Source organism: Neofelis nebulosa, chromosome 7 (assembly GCF_028018385.1).
Source record: "Neofelis nebulosa isolate mNeoNeb1 chromosome 7, mNeoNeb1.pri, whole genome shotgun sequence".
Taxonomy (NCBI): domain Eukaryota; kingdom Metazoa; phylum Chordata; class Mammalia; order Carnivora; family Felidae; genus Neofelis; species Neofelis nebulosa.
In genome coordinates, this window is record NC_080788.1 from 121194445 (window position 1) to 121213831 (window position 19387).

Genomic DNA, 19387 nt, shown 5'->3' on the forward strand with positions numbered 1-19387 from the left:
GACAAGACCAAAAAAGTCAAAGCCTCCCAGGATCAACTGAGCAACCTAAGTGAATCGCACGGGCCAGTGTCAGTCCACAAGGTGGTAGACAATTTGGCAAGACGAGAAGATACACCGGTCTCAAGGGAGAAACCAATGACTGCCATGTCATGCTGGGTTTTCAGATCATTCAATTTTTCAAAAGAAGCTAGACATTTTAACTTTTAGTTGAAATCTCCTAAATTTTAAATCCTCACAGCCAATCCCAACATATGAAAAACTATGTCAAGGCCAAACAAAAGAGGTCTAGGGAACCAAGTTCTTCTGGGCCAACAATTTCTGACCTCTGCATTGGACAAGAAAAAAGGTGGCTAAAATCACATGAAAGCATTGCTGGGCAGCATGGGGGTCTCAGCTGAGATCATGGGCCATGGATTTCTAAGTGGCAACACTTAGCAACCAGGATGTAGGAACAAAGAAAAGTAGTAAGTGATCTAGGCTTGAGGTTCTGCAACTGCTTTTGGAAGCATACAGGGATTAAGGAATTATGCTATAAACTTTATACATAATATTTATTAAATCTTCACAACAATCCCAGAGAGGCCTGTCTTATTATCCCCATTTTAATGACAAGGAAACCCAGTAGCCTGTTTATCACAGTTAATAAATTCTGTACGTGCATTTGAAGTAGTGGAAAATCCATGTTCTTCCTCCATTCCATGTTGCTTCCCCACAAAAGGAACGTGTGAAAGAATGGAATGCACAGATGATAAGAAAGACTAAGAAACAGAATGTGATAGATTCTCTGGGTCTGTGCAAATCAGAATGCGTAAGAGTCCTCTCAAGTGAGCACTGCACTGTTCAGTCTGCATTCTTCATCTTGGAGGGACTAGCAGGCAGCCGCAAGGTAGAGGTCCTGAAGCAGCAATAACTATATAATCTGCAAGGAGAAGGGAACACTTAGCCCTGAAGATTCCTAAAAGCCTCTTGTTCATGTGATACTTTTTCTCAATCAGCTAAAAGAAAAGGCTTAAGAAAAGACTACTTTAGAACCTTGAATACACACGTATTATAGGGCAAAAAGGTCTGGGAACTATTCAACTCCCAAAGTAATGTGTAGTCACCAATGTGACAGCAATGTGTTATTCTCCCTTTCTTCAGGATGTCACCCATTAGGCACTCATATGTCCCTGCTCCCTAGCTCCCAAAGGCACAACGACAATACTTTTAAGAGCAAGGAGGAAGTTCAGAAAGAATGACTGCAGGAATAACAGATTTTCACATTCCAAGCTGATTAAAAAACTCTAACTTAGTTTGGCTCCCATGAATAAAGCTGCAGAAAATGTGGAACTTTTCTAAGGCTTACTTGAATAAAAACAAGCTTCCAGATTTGCTTACACTGGTTTAATTCCTTTTTCTCTTTAAAGATTTTCTTTTACAGGGCACCTGAGTGGCTCAGTCGGTTGAGCATCTGAGTTCAGCTCAGGTCACGATCTCATGGTTCGTGAGTTCGAGCCCCGCATCAGGCTCCGTGCTGACAGCTGGGAGCCTGGAGCCTGCTTCGGATTCTGTGCCTCCTTCTCTCTCTGCTCCTCCCTGCTCATGCTCTGTCTCTCTCTCAAAAACAAATAAACATTAAAAAAAATTTTTTTTAAGATTTTATTTTTATGTAATCTCCACACCCAACATGGGGCTCGAAATTACAACCCCGGGATCAAGAGTCGTACATTCTACCGACTGAGCCAGGCAAGCACCCCTAATTTAATTCTTAAGGCAGTAGGAAAGGATTACAGGCTACTAGAAATGTTTAATGTAAATGAAACCAGTAGAGGACAGCAAGGAATAAGCATCAAGAACGCAGCACTGGGGCGCCTGGGTGGCTCAGTCAGTTAAGAATCTGACTTTGGCTCAGGTCATGATCTCGTGGTTCGGGAGTTCAAGGCCATGTCAGGCTTGGTACTGACAGCCCAAAGCCTGGAACCTGCTTAAGATTCTGTGTCTCCCTCTCTCTCTGCCCCTCCCTTGCTCACACTCTGTCTCTCTCAAAAAATAAACATTTAAAAAAAAAAAATGCAGGACTGAACAGTCACCACAGATGCCATCATCTCCAGTCAGGCAAGGAAAGAGGCCAGGTCTTTCCTAGGAAAAACCTAGGAAAAACACTGACCTAGGAAAAACAACCCAATTTAATTGTGCTTGGCTTATGATCTCTTTTATCTCTTAAGATATTAAGAAGGTTTTTCAAAAAAATTTACTAATTTAAGGACAGGAGCTTGAGGTAGGTGATAAAAAGAGTGTAGATTAAGTCATTAGCAAAATCCTTCATCAGGTATTTTGCAAAATGAATTAAGAAGCCTGCCATGTTCTTCTGAAAGACTTTAGTATAATCCATACCTCCAATTGGTACTCAGAAAGGGGTAAACATGGCTTAAGTAGTCCCTTGCTACAATGTGCACTGTACTACAATTATGGTAGAATCACTTGCTTTCATGGTTCTTTCCATGACATCTGAAAATATATTAAAGATTCATCTTCGTGCAAAGACTCAAATGCTTTACAAGAGGCTGAAGGCAAAGGAACCACCACTGCCTACCCCTTTTATCAGTATGAAATGGAATCCCGAAAGTGTGTGATAATGATCACAATTCCCTAAGGGCCTTCACATTTCTATATTCCCTATGACCTTCGGTTGGCACAACTGTAGAAAGGCTGTTTATTCAGATATTTGGAAATCCAAGCAAGCAACATGAGAACTTAACCTCCATGTTAAGTTCTTAAGGACTGCTGGGCATTCTGAGATCCTAGAATTTTTCTGAAAATCAGGCGGTTTCCCATGTAGTTCATAACTTTGCAGCTATTTAGGAGCCACACCATCAATATTAATTAAAAAAAAAAAAAGCATATGCACTAACCCCAAAATAATTACATAAATCAGTAGGTAGCTAAGAAATAGAAAACTGAGCCGAGCTCAGTGACTAGCCAGAGCTGGCAAAGCCTAAAACCCTGAAATGATGGTTTTAAATTTCCTCAAATTAAAATGTTCTAATTACAGATCACCTTAAAAAGTCATCTGGTGTCTCAAGAATTGAGAGATTCTACTTTTTTTTCCTTAAATTCTACTAAAGTACCTTGGTAATACAATAAATAACAGCCACTTTTACCTCCTGTAACAGCAAGCCCTTAAAAGTTTACTTCCTTTATAATGTTTATTGTAAGATTCTTAATTAAACAAAGGTCATATCAAACCATAAAATTCACCCATATGACATCAAGGAATGGGAAGTAATAGAGCTTTGTTCCAGATAACACCTTCTGAATAAAAGCAAACCAAAGTTCACAACTTAGTAGGTAAGGAAAAAGCGTTAATTCTATATGCAGGGTAGCTGATGTCAAGAATATGTAAATGCTCACACTGAAACTGTCAAAATAAGTGAAAATCCAGGTCACCAGGAAAATAAACTCCTTAAGAATTGGATTTTCTTGGGGCGCCTGGGTGGTGCAGTCGGTTAAGCGTCCGACTTCAGCCAGGTCACGATCTCGCGGTCCGTGAGTTCGAGCCCCGCGTCAGGCTCTGGGCTGATGGCTCGGAGCCTGGAGCCTGTTTCCGATTCTGTGTCTCCCTCTCTCTCTGCCCCTCCCCCGTTCATGCTCTGTCTCTCTCTGTCCCAAAAATAAATTAAAAATGTTGAAAAAAAAAATTAAAAAAAAAAAAAAAAAAAAGAATTGGATTTTCTTGGACCATCCCAGGCAGTAGCCGGAAAACAGGTTCTTGAGCAGGTCCTGCTCCTGGAGCCTGCTCCCATTTCTTCTATGAAACGTTCAAGATAATATGCTGCCTACTTGAAAAGGATCTTTAGGAAGTTTAGGCCCATACCCTAGGCAAATAAAGCAATTAGGAATAAAAGAAATTAGAAGTCACCTGCAGGAAGAAACAAATAGGCACTATCAAGAACCTGAATCCAGCAAATGATATGTACACAATAAATTTGGCTCTAAGTTTTCTGGAAGCCAAGATTAAAAGACTATAAGAGAACCAAGTTAGGTTACACATCATTTGTTTTCTGATGATAGATAATTTTCCTGGAACCAGACATGAAGAACAATTTATCAGGAAGGTCCTTGCAAAAGGACAGTGACCAATATCACTCTCCAATTTCAACCATAAACTTGCTAAAGATACAAATACAGTTCGAATAAGTACTTTTAGTGCTCCTCTATAATGATGTGCCTGACCTAATGCAAAGGTGGGACCCGAAGGACCTAGACGACAGCTCCTGTGCCAGGGTTCTCTGCCCAGCCCACCCCCCTCTTACTGCTCACAGAATTCCCAGACTTACTCTAAAAGTTGCAAGAAGACTGGAACTACTTTTGGCCACTTGCTGAAACCACAATAGTGTTTAAAAAAAAAAAAAAAAAAAAGCCAGGAAGAGAGGTCTTAAAAATAATACTACCTACCCAGATCTCGGTTTCTAATACCATTCATTCTCCAATAAAAGGAAGCAGGGATTCTCCTAGAAATGGCTGATCCCGGACGGGGGCAGAAAGTTATACAAGATGAGTCTGTAGCACTTCGTAGTGCCAGAAAGTAAGAAGTCTCAAAAACAGAACAAAACAAAACAGAAAATAAGAAGGAGGGTATGTTAAAGGGCCAAGGGAGCCAAATGAAAGAGCTCCCAGCAGCCCAAACTGAAACAATGTGAGCAACAAAATAAAGTAGTATTGGACTGTAACCCAAAGTATAAATATTCATGAATCCATACTGATATAAAGTATTCAACAGAGACAAATCTCCCAGGCAGAAGACTCAATTTATGTAGAAAACAGCACCCTCAAGAAGACGGAGCAGACCTCCCCACTCCTTAAGCTTGGGCTGCAGCGTGGGCTGCCTATAGGGACTTCCTTCCAAACAGCACACCAAGGAACGGGAGAGAAAAAGTAACTTTATAGTAGAGAAACCTGACAATAACACTACCTCAGCCAGATGACCAAGATCAACAGCAACAGTGATAAATCACGCAGATAGCATGCTCCCTTAATATGATGTAATGAAAATGGTCCTTTACCTCTGTGGGCTTCCTCCCCCAAACCCATACTCCCAGCTTTATCATAAAGAAAACATGATCAGACAAACACCAAGGGGGGCGGGGGGGGGGGGGCATCCTGCAAAATACCTGACCAACACTCCTTTAAACTCACGAGATCTTCAAAAACAAAGTCTGAGAAAGTGTCATGATCTAAAGGAGCCCAAAGAGACATGACTAAATGTAAAAGATCTTAGATGGGATCCTGGAACCAAAAAAAGGACATTAGGTGAAAACTAAAGAAATCTGAATAAAGTATGGACGTTAGTCAATAATAACATCTTAATACTCTAAAATTGTTCTAAAATTAAAAGTTTGTGAAGCACCTGGCTGCCTCAGTCGGAAGAGCATGCGACCCTTGATCGCAGGGTGGTGAGTTCAAGCCCCCATGTGGGGTATAGAGATTACTTAAATAAATTAATTAAATTAAGTTTGTTTAAGGGGCGTCTTGGTGGCTCAGTTGGTTAAGGGTCTGAGTAGGGTCCGACTCTTGATTTCGGCTCAGGTCATGATCTCACAGTTGTAAGTCCGGGCCCTTCTGTGGGCTCTGGGCAGACAGTTCAGAGCCTGCTTGGGATTCTCTCTCTCTCTCTCTCTCTCTCTCTCTCTCTCTCTCTCTCTCTCTCTGCCCTCCTCCACTTGCACTCTCTCTCAAAATAAATAAGTAATTTTTTTTAAACTTTGTTTTAAAAAATACTATCCAGAAAGATGAAACCAAATGCATATATACACATGTCTGCAGATTCTCAAGAAATTTATAGGCTACTCAGAGCCAAGCAAGCATCAAGCATTTTCACAAACTTTAATGAGGGACATACAAATAGTTATTTTGGACAAAGTCCATATCTACTCCTGTAAAATAACATATGATCCACAGGGAAGGTGGCAAGTCTGTCTTTGTATTGACACAGGTCACACATTGCTTTCATTTGCTGAATCAGCTCCATACCCCACCAGTCCCAAGAAAATGTTTAAAAACAAAACAAAGCAAAACAAAACAGGGGCACCTGGGTCTGTTGAGCATCTGACTCTTGATTTCGGCTCAGGTCATGATCCCAGGTCGTGGGATCGAGCTGGGTGGGCATCAGGCTCCACACTTAGCATAGAGCCTGCTTGGGATTCTCTTTCTCTCTCCCTCTGCCCCTCTCCCCTGCTCGTGTACACAATCTCGCTCTCTCAAATTAAAAAAACAAACAGGGGCGCCTGGGTGGCGCAGTCGGTTAAGCGTCCGACTTCAGCCAGGTCACGATCTCGCGGTCCGTGAGTTCGAGCCCCGCGTCGGGCTCTGGGCTGATGGCTCAGAGCCCGGAGCCTGTTTCCGATTCTGTGTCTCCCTCTCTCTCTGCCCCTCCCCCGTTCATGCTGTGTCTCTCTCTGTCCCAAAAATAAAAAAAAAAAAAAAATAAAAAAAAAAAACGTTGAAAAAAAAAAGAATAAAAAAACAAACAAACAAAAAAAACCCATGCGTCTTTTCCAGGAAGGCTACCATAGCAGCAGAGGTCAATCAGCTTGCAGCTTTGCTGTAGATGGTGAAAATGTGACGATGTAATTTCCTTCAATTAGGCTCCTACTTGGACTCTGTCTTCTTCAGGTTGACAACCAGTCTGTGGTCGAACACTTGACTATACAATGTGTGCGTATTATTTTAAAGGTAACTATCATTATAGCTTCTGAATGACTAACTCAGGAATTTAGAAACATCAGGACTCTTGTACAAGTTCTATACACTGATAAGAATGAACTAAAACAGAAACACATATCCTTTTCTCCCTTTGAAAGACAGTATAGGATAACTGAATGTTCTAGAGTCAGACCTCAGGTCTGTGATCAAATCACAATTGTGCCACTTACTAGCTGTAAAGTTTTGGGTATATTCCTTACTCTCTCTGTTCTTCATATGTAAAATAAGGACAATAGCACATACTCTGTGAGATTATTGTGAGGATTAAATTTAATACAGGTATAAAAAATAATAAATAAATAAATTAGTTAATTAATTCATTTAACACATGTAAAGTGCCTAGAAGAGCGTCTGGCATGTGGCAAGCACTCAAGTGTTACTATTACTGTCCTTTTCTCATGATGGTAACTATTTGTTAGTCGTAACTCAGAACTCCATAAACATTTAGGTCACTAACCATACTTTCGACCTAATAGTGTTACTAGATGGCCAACTATATTATAAAGTACACTATCCTGACTAAACTCAGGGATAATTATGGCCCAAATAGTTACCGCGTGGAAAGAGAAAAAGACAAGAGGCAAAATTCTCAAGGAAGCAGCAGCAAGATTTGGAACCTGAAGACAAAATGTCTGACGAAGCAAGGATTCAATGAAACCTTTTAGCTGCTAACAAGCTACAGTAAGAAATACAAGATGACACCAGCATTTCTTGCATGTGTTTGTTTTTTTTTAACCTGCCAAGTAATAACCTACAAGCAGGACCCAACAACCTTAAGTGCAGGGGGAGGGGAGGGGAAGAGAGGACTGTGTGTGCATGATCTGCGGTTGCAGGCCTGCCTCTACCCTTCTTTTGGTAAAAGTTCACAAGTGAATCTTGAGCCATGGGATCTACTACCCTAAGACATAAAAAAGCAGAGAGGACACCAAGTCACTGAAGATGCTGTAGTTTTAGACTGGAAAAACAGTACAGTAGTCTCCCCTCATCCTTGGTTTCCCTTTCTGTGGCTCCCTTACCTGTAGCCCGCTGTAGTACAGAAGCAGATGACACTCCTTCAGATGCACGTTCAGGTCAAGAGTAGCCTGGTGCTACTTCACAATGCCTGTCATTCACGTCACTTCATCTCATCACATAGACACTTCATCATCTCCCATCACCACAGGAAAGGTGAGCTACCACAAGTCACCGATGTTTTCAAACCTGAAGAACACAGGCAATGGATGGCCTAGAAGCTATGTATCTAATGGGCATAAAATGAATTTACCCTGATCTTTCAAGCAAGAGCAAGTACCAACCAAGTCTACCGACTGCATCCCTGAAATCCAAGGATCACATGTAGATTCTACCCAGAACAAAGTCAAACTTAGAAAGGCCTCAAGCAGCATTAAACAACACTAACTTCTTTCAAACTTCCAACACAATTCAACAATGATGCAGTGCGGCATAGTATTGTTTGAGGCAACTTGCAGAAGTGTTGAAAACTAGAAATGAGAAATTTCCAGGGGTGCTTGGGTGGCTCAGTTGGTTAAGCATCTTGATTTCGGCTCAGGTCATTACCTCTTGGTTTGTGGGTTGCGATCTGCACTGTCAGTGCCGAGCCTGCTTGGGATTCTCTCTTCCTCACTCTCTGCACAACCACCCTCAACCCGCCCCCCCCCCCCCGCCACTTGTGCTATCTCTGTCTCTCTCAAAAGAAATAAATAAACAAACTTAAATTAAAAAAAAAAAAAAGAGAGAGAGATGGGAAATTTCCAGGCACTGTATATGATGATGGATAGATGCTCTCTTCCTGCTTCTATCAGCATTTGCTACATTAACTCAACATAGTCATGCTTGACTGGGTGGGGGTGGGGGTGGAGGGATGGGGGGGTGGGGGTGATGGGAGGGAGGAGAAGTTGGGGGAAGAAAGTAAGAAAGAGGGAGGAAGGGAGGGGAATGAGAACGAAAGAGCAGTTGCTGCCCTAACAATACTACTGCGGGGGTGAAGCCAGATCAAATGTTTTTTTTCATACTGTTCCGAAGTTATTTACGGTAAAAACCTCCAGCGTGACCCTTTCAGGCACAAACAAAGCCTTGTTCTTTCTTAACAACTAGTCCCTTGATTTCCCACACATTACGCTGAACAATGAGGTTGGGGGTACAGGATAAAGCAGATGACATCAACCTCCCTCAAGTTGGAGGCTTGTTTGGGAGCCCAAATTCTGGTCCGTGGCCAGCTAGCTGATTTCACAGAGGGCTCTACTTGTCCAGGCTGCCAGACTGAGTATGCATATGGGGGCAATGGCTCAGGATCAACCACCAGTCAGCAATTCACACAAGAAACAGCATAGAAGACACTGTACCCGCTAGATTACCTTTATAAATCTTTTCCATTTTCCTAGAAACTAGGCACAGTCTCCAGAAATCATCATAAAGACATGGCGTAGCAATTTCGATTTTACTTTTATTTATTTATTTTTATTAGAGAGAGAGAGAAAGAGCACAAGTGGGGGGTGGGGGCGGGAGAAGGGTATCCCAAGCAGGCTTCATGCTCAGTGCTGAGCCGGACATGGGGCTCGGACATGGGGCTCGATACAACTCTGGAATCATGACCTGAGCTGAAATCAAGTGGGAAGCTCAACGGACTGAGCCACCCAGGCGCCTCACCAATTTCAATATCTAAGCAGCCCCTTCTCTAGGTCAGTTCAAAACAGAGAAGGCTGTAGACAACTTTTCACCGAATAAGAGAAACTTAAATGAAGTAACATGATGTTTAACTTTTAGAGAAAAGGAAACACAAGGTCAGAAATCAGAATATAATAGAAAAAGAAACTAGCTTTTAATAATATTAAATGTTAATGTACCAATTGGCCTTCTGTACCAAACCACCTATTTATTGAATTGTTTCTAACCCACTGGATGATAATCACATCACATGTAAACCTAAAAGAGACAGATTTTTCTCAACAGAAAAAGATCAGTTCTCAGTATAGATGCCAGTAATAATAAACGGAAATAACTGTTCCAAATAAAGTAATCTCAAAACTATATCATACACACACACACACACACACACACACACACCCAATCTTTTCATACAGCTTTCAGCTGGGGGTGGAAACAGTTAAAAGCCATGGTTTCCCAGCTGCCAAGATACTTCTTGATCATTTTTAGGCTTAAATTATGATAGGCCTATGACTCAAGGCTGAACTCCTCAAATGATCTGTTTGGCTTTCTCATCTATAAGCTAGTTGGGAAAGATTGGCACCACAACTGGGTATAACATCCAAATAAAAAATAATTGCATTTAGCAAAATGAACTATTAATTAGCATTAGCACTCTTGAAAAAATGACAATGAAAAAAAAGACCAATTAGATTGTTTGGAAGAGGTTGAAAAAGTATAAATCATTTCAATTATTACCATTAGGCTTTTCTTTCCTTTTGGGTGATGATTATGACAACTCCTCACAACTGCTTTTTGCACTCTGTAAACTATTTGTAACGTACAAATCACCCTTAGGCAACAATTCATCTCATCACCTAAAACTAATTCATCCTCCAATTTGCACTATTAATAAGCATTCTAAATAATAAATGGTATTGGAGCTTATTAAACTATTATGATATCATCTAGTCTTAATGAAAATGTGGTTTTCTTTTTTTTTTAATTTTTTTTTAAATGTTTGTTTATTTTTGAGACAGAGAGAGACAGAGCATGAACAGGGGACGGTCAGAGAGAGCGGGAGACACAGAATCGGAAGCAGGCTCCAGGCTCTGAGCCATCAGCCCAGAGCCACGTGCGGGGCTCAAACTCATGGACCGCGAGATCGTGACCTGAGATGAAGTCGGACGCTTAACCGACTGAGCCACCCAGGCGCCCCGAAAATGTGGTTTTCAACTCAAAATCAACAGAGTTGAGATTCTGAGTTCCTACAACAGGCTTCTTATTATGGGCCTGAAGCAATGAAAAAAATTTCTATATTCACTATAAATGATGAGTCAATACATCCTGCTTCAATTTTGTATAGCAAAGTCTTTAAATCCGATACTGTTCAGCCTGAGTTAGCCACAATTTGTGGAAGAAAAAAAAAAAAAAAAACAACAGGGAAGGGTGGTATGGGATAAATTCACTGGAAATCTCAGCACAAAACACTTAACATAGGCCTGAAGCAGAAATCTTTGCAGTAGAGTCCTGCCCATCATTTCAATCCATTTCCATTCAGAGAGGCCTTCCCTGACCACTCAGATGCTCTACCCCTCTGTTACTCCCTACCCCCTAGTGTTTGATTTTTCTTTATAGTACTTGTCACAAGCTGCAACTGTGTGTGTTTTTTTAACCTGTTTTCGTTTCCAACTAGAACTCAAGGGTTTTGTCTGCTCTTCATCCCCATTTCCCCAGCTAGGTCTGGCATATATTAAATATTAAAATATTCATTGCATGACTAGGAGAATCACAAACAAAATCCTCAGAATTCTTCTCATTATAACACTCTTTATCAGGTCACTGCAATGACATACGACAGGGGAGTCAGATCAGCAATTTTCATTCAGAAGAGAGGAAACAAAAGAGTAATAATATATATGACCTGAATAATCCCCTGAATAATAAAGAACCACCTCAATTAGTCCTTCCAACACTTCTATGAGCTCTATCATCGCCCTGCTACGTATCAGGGACTCAAGGAGAAGGGTTAAGTAATTCCCTCAAGACCATACGCCATTTAAGTGGTGGAGTTGCTGAGATTTGAACTCAAATCTGTCTAACTCCACATCCAGGGTCTTTCCACTCAACTCTTATTTAATAAGGCTAATATATTTGACTCAGTTGTACAATAATGAGTATACAGTACATTGAACTAAGACACAGGGATGAATGAGACACGAAAGACTTCACAGGGTAAGCACCATGCTACATCAAAAGTGCCATGTCAAACAGGTTATAAAGAAAGCACATAGAAGGGGTGTGCAGCCAAACACTGGTCCGGATTAAGAGAACACTGCATTCAAGGAACTGCACGAGGTTCAGTACGGTTGGAGTCAGGAGTGGGAGGAAAGACATGAAGAGGAAGGAAGAGGAGAAAAAAAAATCAGAGATACGGCTAGGACACTGCCAATTCATCTGTCCATTAATTTCTGATGTTGAAGTCCTACTATGTACTATGTGCCAGGCATTGTATTAGACAGGCATTTCAATGGCGAATGAAATACAATCTCTGCTCAAGGAGTTTAGAGTCTATGTAAGAAAACACAAAACTGTGTATGTAAACACAGAACTACAACATACAGTGATATATGAAAACACTGATATATTCGCTGGACATTAAGGTACTCCCTGACAGGAAGAAAGTGCATTAGGCCAATCGAGGCACTATATTCACAAAGACCCTTATGAGAGAGACTGCCTTATTCAGAGCAACAACGAAATGCCAAGTCCGGTTGGCTAAATTTTACACTACAGAAAGCCTCCAGCTCCCCTCTTAACCTCAGCCCAAACCATGGCTGCTTGAACCAAGGATGGACAAACCACCAAAGAGAAGACAATCAGTAGGCTGTGAGAAACCTGAAATGTGGCCTGGCGTATAAAAAAGAGCTGAACCAATCAGATTCTCTCACTCAAGAGGTATACTTCAGAAGCAGAAATGATGCACAGAGAATCCTTGGGCAGAGTGTGGGACACAAGTGGTCAAAATTTAAAAGAAAGTGAATAGATGCTATGAAAAAAGGTTGCAAACCGTGATAAGGGGCTGGATCAAGCCCACAAAAGTGTTCTGTGGCCTGAACAGTATATTACATTTTTTATAATGACACCCAGCCTGTGGTCTCTAAAATACCATTCCCCACAAAAATGGACAGAACTCCGGGGCGCCTGGATGGCGCAGTCGGTTAAGCGGCCGACTTCAGCCAGGTCACGATCTCGCGGTCCGTGAGTTCGAGCCCCGCGTCAGGCTCTGGGCTGATGGCTCGGAGCCTGGAGCCTGTTTCCGATTCTGTGTCTCCCTCTCTCTCTGCCCCTCCCCCGTTCATGCTCTGTCTCTCTCTGTCCCAAAAATAAATAAAAAACGTTGAAAAAAAAATTAAAAAAAAAAAAAAAAAAAAAAATGGACAGAACTCCTTGGAGGAACCGCCACTTCCAGGTCAGTGGTTGCGCAGACGAAAGATGAGCCTAGGATACCTTATTCCACAAAACAGGGAAGCTATCAAACCCTAATGGGGTTGTGTTAAAATAAAAGGCTACAGGAACCAGAGGGACATGTGAGCCTCAAGAAAGAATGCAAGTGATAAAAACAATGGCTTTAAAAATGGAAATAACAAAAAATGATTTCAGTATAATACTTCATTAAAATAACACCTTCTTCAGACTACATTGGAAGTGACAAAGGCAACTCTCTCTTACTCTGAAAATTGTCAATTAGAAGGAATGAATTCTGCATTTATCCTGCCTTTTCTACATGAATTAAAAATTTTAGGGTAACCAAATGGTTTTAAAAGTTGATGAATTCTTTAAGAACAATTCCAGCTAAGGGACACCTGGGTGGCTCAGTCAGTGAAGCGTCTGACTTCAGCTCAGGTCATGATCTCGTGGTTCATGGGTTCAAGCCCCGCATCAGACTCCGTGTGGTTCGTGGGTTCGAGCCCCGCATCAGACTCCATGCTGACAGCTCAGAGCCTGGAGCCTGCTTCGGATTCTGTCTTCCTCTGACCTGATCTCGCGGTTCGTGGGTTCGAGCCCCGCAAAGGCTCTGTGCTGAGAGCTCAGAGCCTGGAGCCTGCTTTGGATTCTGTGTCTTCCTCTCTCTGCCCCTCCCCTGTTCGCACTCTGTCTCTCTCTCTTAAAAATAAACATTAAAAATTAAAAAAAGAATTCCAGCTAGTAAATATGGAAGGAATAACAAAATTAGAAAATCATCATTACACAACCTTAATGAAACAATAAATTTGCACAACAGTCAGCAATAGACTCAGAAGTAAAAGAATGATGAAAAGCTTTACAATGGAGACTTTGGGCTGCTACCACCTTAGGTAGGTAGAATAATGCCCACCTCTCCAAGGATGTCTACACCCTAATCCTCAGAACCCATGAATGTTATAGTACATGGCAAAAGGGGGTTTGCAAGTGTGATTAAATTAGGGTCTGTGATAAGGAGATTATCACAAGGGTCCTTATAAGGGAAAGAGAGAAGCAGGAAAATCAGAAGATGATGGAAGCGAGGAGGGAGGGGGAGAGAGATGGTGGGAAAGAGGGAGAAAAAGCAAGATTTAGAGATACTTATTACAGGCTCTGAGGATGGGGGAAGGGTCACCAACTAAAGAATGCAGGCAGTCTCTAGATGCTGGAAAAGACGAGGAGATGGATTCTCTCACCTAGAGTCTTCAGAAACAACACAGCTTTGTTGACACCTTGATTTTATGGCTTCTAACCTCCGAATTGTCAGATAAATAAATGTGTCTCGTTTTAAGCTACTGAGTTCGTGGTGATTTGCTACAGCAGCAGTAGGACGCTAACACGAAGGTGAACCCACTGATCAATCTTAGCACTGAGAAGCACAAAAAGTACTGCGTGCTTTGCTGCGATGCCGCATGAGGCATACAGCACCCACGAAGTACTCTTCACCAAAAAGATAAACCTGAAACTAAGTGCAGCACATCTTTAGAGCTGATTCCTTTTACAAGAAACACGGGGAGCAGAACTGTTTGGATGATACCTCCAGGAAGTAAACAGACAAAGCCGCAGCGTAGGACATTTTACGGACAACTGACTGACGATACAACTGCCAAGACTCGATTAAAGAAGACTTGAGAGATCTGAGAAATTAATTTAAAAACATATTTCTGAGACAAGTGGAGAAACCTGACTATGAATTGAGTACTACTGGATAGCATTATTAATTTTGTGAGGAGTATAGCCACATAACACGGTGACAACGTGCTTAAAGGAATTGATGCTGAAGTGTGCAAGACTGAAATACCATGATATCTGGGATTTACTTTAAAACAATTCAGCATACGGGCACTAGGGCGGGTCAGTCGGTGAAGCATCCGACTTTCATTAAGCATCCAACTTCCAGCTCAGGTGGAGATCTCTTGGTTCGTGAGTTTGAGCCCTGCGTCCGTCGGGCTCTCTGCCATCAGCGCAGGGCCCGCTTCAGATCCTCTGTTCCCCGCCCTCTTTCAGCCCCTCCCCCACTTGTGCTTGCTTTCTCTCTCTCAAAAATAAACATTAAAAAAAATTCAGCATATGGGGCGCCTGGGTGGCTTGGTCGGTTGGGCGTCCGACTTCGGCTCAGGTCATGATCTCATGGTCCGTGAGTTCGAGCCCCGTGTCGGGCTCTGTGCTGACAGCTCAGAGCCTGGAGCCTGTTTCGGATTCTGTGTCTCCCTCTCTCTCTGCTCCTTCCCAGTTCATGCTCTGTCTCTCTGTCTCAAAAATAAATAAACGTTAAAAAAAAAAAAAAAAAATTAAAAAAAAATTCAGCATAAAATGAGGAGAGGCAATTTCCATGAAACAAGTGTGGCAAGACCCTGTTTATTTTTGAATTATTGAATTATTGAATCTGGGTACTGTATTTATGGTGGACTGACCATACTCTTCTCTATAAAACTGCAAACAAACCATAACCAAACCAATTTGAATCAGCTGATGACATTTAAAAATCAGGAGATTTCACATCAAAACCTGGATTTCTGACTTCATGTGAAAAATTAGATGTGGCAACAAGGCCTACATCAAGAGACCGGTACTGGCCACCCCAAATTAACAGTTCCCAGCGTCTCCCAGGTATCATCACTGCCACTGTTTATAATCATATCTGTTCCAATTCATTCATTTATGTTGCCTACCTGGCATTTATTTGGGTTTAGGATCCCAGGAGTGATCCAATTAAGCTGGTTAGAAGCAAGAGAATGAAGCACACGTGGGGAGACCAACTGAGTGATGGCAAAATGTTAGTGTTGTTGAGGTGTTTCCAGCAGTCTTGGAGGCGATATAATTCACATGAGGCCATAAAGCTAAACTATGCTTCCTGTATTTATTAAGGGCCAAATAGAAGGCAAATAAGGGCAAATAGAAGGCAGGCCAAATGCTTGATATTCTGGAAAATATGAACATGAAAATAATTCCTGCCCTTAGAATACTAACAATCTAATAAGAAAGGCAAGGTATAAAGACAAATAGCTACAATATCAGATGAAAATAAGTTCAGGGTACTGTTCAGGGTGGCTCATACCTAAAATGCAAAATGGGGAGTGACCAAATACATAAAGCTCCAGAAAGAGATCATAAAGAGCGCTACAGAGCACGCTGGAAAATTTAAACTTTATCAGATGAGCAACAGTGAGCCACTGAAGGATTTCAAAATATAAATATAAATCAGAGGGGACAACACTGGAGATGAGAGTAACATCTCCTTGATTGCTCAAATTCTCTTATTCTATGCACTACATCCTTCTAGGAGTCAGCAGCATGACTCTCAAAACACTGTATCTAAACCTCTAAAATTATATGATCACAGCTTTCTTGGTCAGACAGAAGTTTGGTATCTGAAGAGAATAATAAAAGGTCACTGAGCAAACCCCTAAAAATAGTTTATATCTCCCAAATAAAATATAAACAATTACCACTACTGGGTTCCAATACCTTAAACATAAATTATGGTCTTACTATACCTGAAGCTCTATTAAAAAGGTTTCTTCCTATTTAGTCTAAGACCCATTTTTCTTAACAAACTGTGCGCTTATCCCGAATGAATAAAACAATCAAAGCTTTATGGGTATCATGTTATATTAACTTTTCAAAGACAGCGCTGGTCATCCTAATGGCACAATAGGGCCAAACTGGCATTACGGTAGTAGTTTGTCACCATCAACGAATACTGTTGAAATCTTGCATCAAAATTGGCCAAATCCAAACTCTGGGCTACCATTAAAGAAAATACTACAGAGTGACCATTTTGTGACCAACGATCGACTTTAACCAATCACAGGTATTACAAATAAAAAGCAAGGCGAGTATAAGACTGCAGTCCTTTTCTTTCACCTTACTGAACTCCCAAACCAAGAATTCCAGCTCGGACATCAATTTATTCTACATCGCTCTAAGCCTCAGTCTGCTCACGTGTAAAATGAAACCAACGGTAACGAACTAAATAGTATCATATGTAACGTGGCACAGGACCTGACACACAGCTAATGCTCAACAAATAACGGTTTTTATTATTCACAGTAAGCTTCAGCCCCTCCATGATTTTCTTGCAGGTTTCAGGGGGTCTGATGATGCCAAGCTCGACACATACTCAACACGCAGAGGCCTCTTCGGAGAAACAAGTTCCAGTTCAAGATAACTAGGACCGGAACACTTACAGGACCCCGACCACGACCAAAGTCGAGGCCGCTCCAGCCCAGCGGTCACCACATCCAGCAAGGCTTCGCGGCCCCTGTAAGGGTTCCCTGGCATTGGCGCCCCGCCCCGCCCCGCCAACTCCGACCAGCCGGATGAGGGGGCGGTCTCGACCGCGCACCCGTGGCGCTTCAGGGAGGCCAGGCCGCCCTCCAAGGCCTCAGGCCGCCCCCCCACCCCATCCTCGGTCGACGCCTACGGTCTTCCCTCCCCGCGCCGCCCACTGCCGCACCTTGAGGTGGGTACGCAGGCCGCCAGCGCCCCCAGACTGGTCGGTGATCTCGTACGCGCCCGTCACCAGCAGGTCCTTGTGGATCTCCTCGCGGAGGCACTTGCGGGAGTTAACGGGAAGATGAAAGGAGATGGCGAGCACCGAGCTGGGGCCCAGCAGGAATAAAACCAGCACCGCTAACGGGGAAGGGCCACGCTGAGCTGGTGGGCCAGACAAACCAGACATGGTGCCGGAGACGGTTCACCTCCTTGGGCCTCTACCGCGCCGGAACCGGGAGGTCCCACGTGACTCACCTCTGACCGAATGCCGTGAGCGCCATTTTGGAGACTGGCAAATAAACGAGAACTATATGATAACTCTCTTGAAAGGGAAAACAGGATAGGATACCACGTAATATCAACAAATTAAAATGGTTAAATTCGGTTTTCTAGAAGTTTCCCTCAAAAGTTTTATTTTTGTTAACCTTAGTAACCGCTCAGTCAGCCGTAACAAGTGTGGGCAGCCCTGGAAGTAATTCTTTTTTAACTTCCGGAAGTAGTGCCCGCGAGTTTTTAAGGTCGGGGATACCATAGCAACCAAGCCCCAATAGGAAACGGCCACAAAGGCCCTTGGTTAGTCCCGCCCATCGGCCTCCAAGGCCCGCCGGGCGGGGCGCAGGCAGATGGGCCTTCCCAGCACCTTGCTGCCTTGGTGACAACTGGGACGTTGAGCACTAGAGAAGAAAACTTCGAGAGGCTGAGCGGAAAGATTCTAATTTGGCTGTTAGGCGAGCGGAGCCAGTATCTCAGATTAGGTGTATGGGTTACCTGATGAATGTGAGCTGGGCGTAGGCACAGATCGTGCACTTGAGCACAGTAACTGCTGGAGTAACTGCTTTCTGAATGTGTATCTTATTTAGTAAACCTTAGGCACCTACTATGTTAGGTAACATTCAACGAAATTTGGATATTGTATTTTCTTTTTAAAATTTTATTTTTAAGTAATCTCTGCATCCAGGGTGGGGGCTGGAACCCACAACCCTGAGATCAAGAGTTGAAGGCTCCACCGGACTGAAGCAGTCTGGTGCCCGTGTGTTTTCCATTTAAATGGAATAAAACACACTGTTTTAGTTCCGTCTGAAAAATGGAGCCGATGCCATTTACCAGATAAGCGTTGTCAAGTAATTACGTGTTTTTAATGCATAAACACTTTAGGGATCAAATAGGCTAGTCTGTAGTAAGTAAATGTACATGGTAATCGCTCATATGTTCTTTTATCAAATATTTATTGAGTACCTACTATGTGATGATGGTACACTATACCGTGCATGAATACCGACATGTTTTGATTTAACCACTATTGCTATCAAATAGTCAGGAATGAAGAAAATATGAAGATGAAAAAGGAATACACAAGAGCCTAAGTTTAGAATCATCTACTTTGATTGCTGTTCATTGATCAGCTACAGAAATACCCAGAAGTTGGACTCTCTGCTTTTAGCAATTTAAATGATTGTTCTGTATTTATAACTCCTTTCAGTCCATCTAGTTCTTTTCCTGGAACTGAAGTCCCACAAACAAAACAAGAACAAACATAAAGGAGCTGTAAAACATTTTAAAATTTGACAAATGCCATATAATAATTATTTTATGAGGTGTCCATTTAGGAACATTTAGTTTGATTATTTTATCCCCGATCTAAGATAAGATTGCTAGTCTACTCAGCACATCCTCATAATTTGCATTGGCCTTTTCCCTGCCCATGCAGGGAATCAGTATCAAGGAGTTATTCAATTCATTGTTTATTCTCAGCCCTTATGCTCTGCTGACCATCAGCCAAAGATTTGCAACCCATAAAATCCTGTGTGTGTGTGTGTGTGTGTGTCTGTGTGTGTGTATGCGCGCGTGTGTGTGTATGCATGTATTTTAATTTCTATGCATGTATTTTAATTTCTATCTTACATTTATATAATAGCTTATTTTAAAAAATATTTTCATATAATTATCTCACTTGACATTTTCAAACACCATATGACATAGGCTGGGCAAGTCTATTCATTTT

At 42.1% G+C, this 19387-nt stretch overlaps 1 protein-coding gene across 1 annotated transcript in view; it reads right to left on the reverse strand.

Annotated features, from left to right (window-relative positions):
- Positions 1 to 17631, reverse strand: part of TMED10 (transmembrane p24 trafficking protein 10) — a 42722-nt gene extending 25091 nt beyond the window's left edge. The window contains exon 1 of the mRNA XM_058739715.1: positions 17348 to 17631. Coding sequence (XP_058595698.1) covers positions 17348 to 17572 — 225 coding nt within the window. The 5' untranslated portion in view covers positions 17573 to 17631. The remainder of the gene's footprint in view (positions 1 to 17347) is intronic.
- Between the last annotated feature and the right edge of the window lie 1756 nt (positions 17632 to 19387).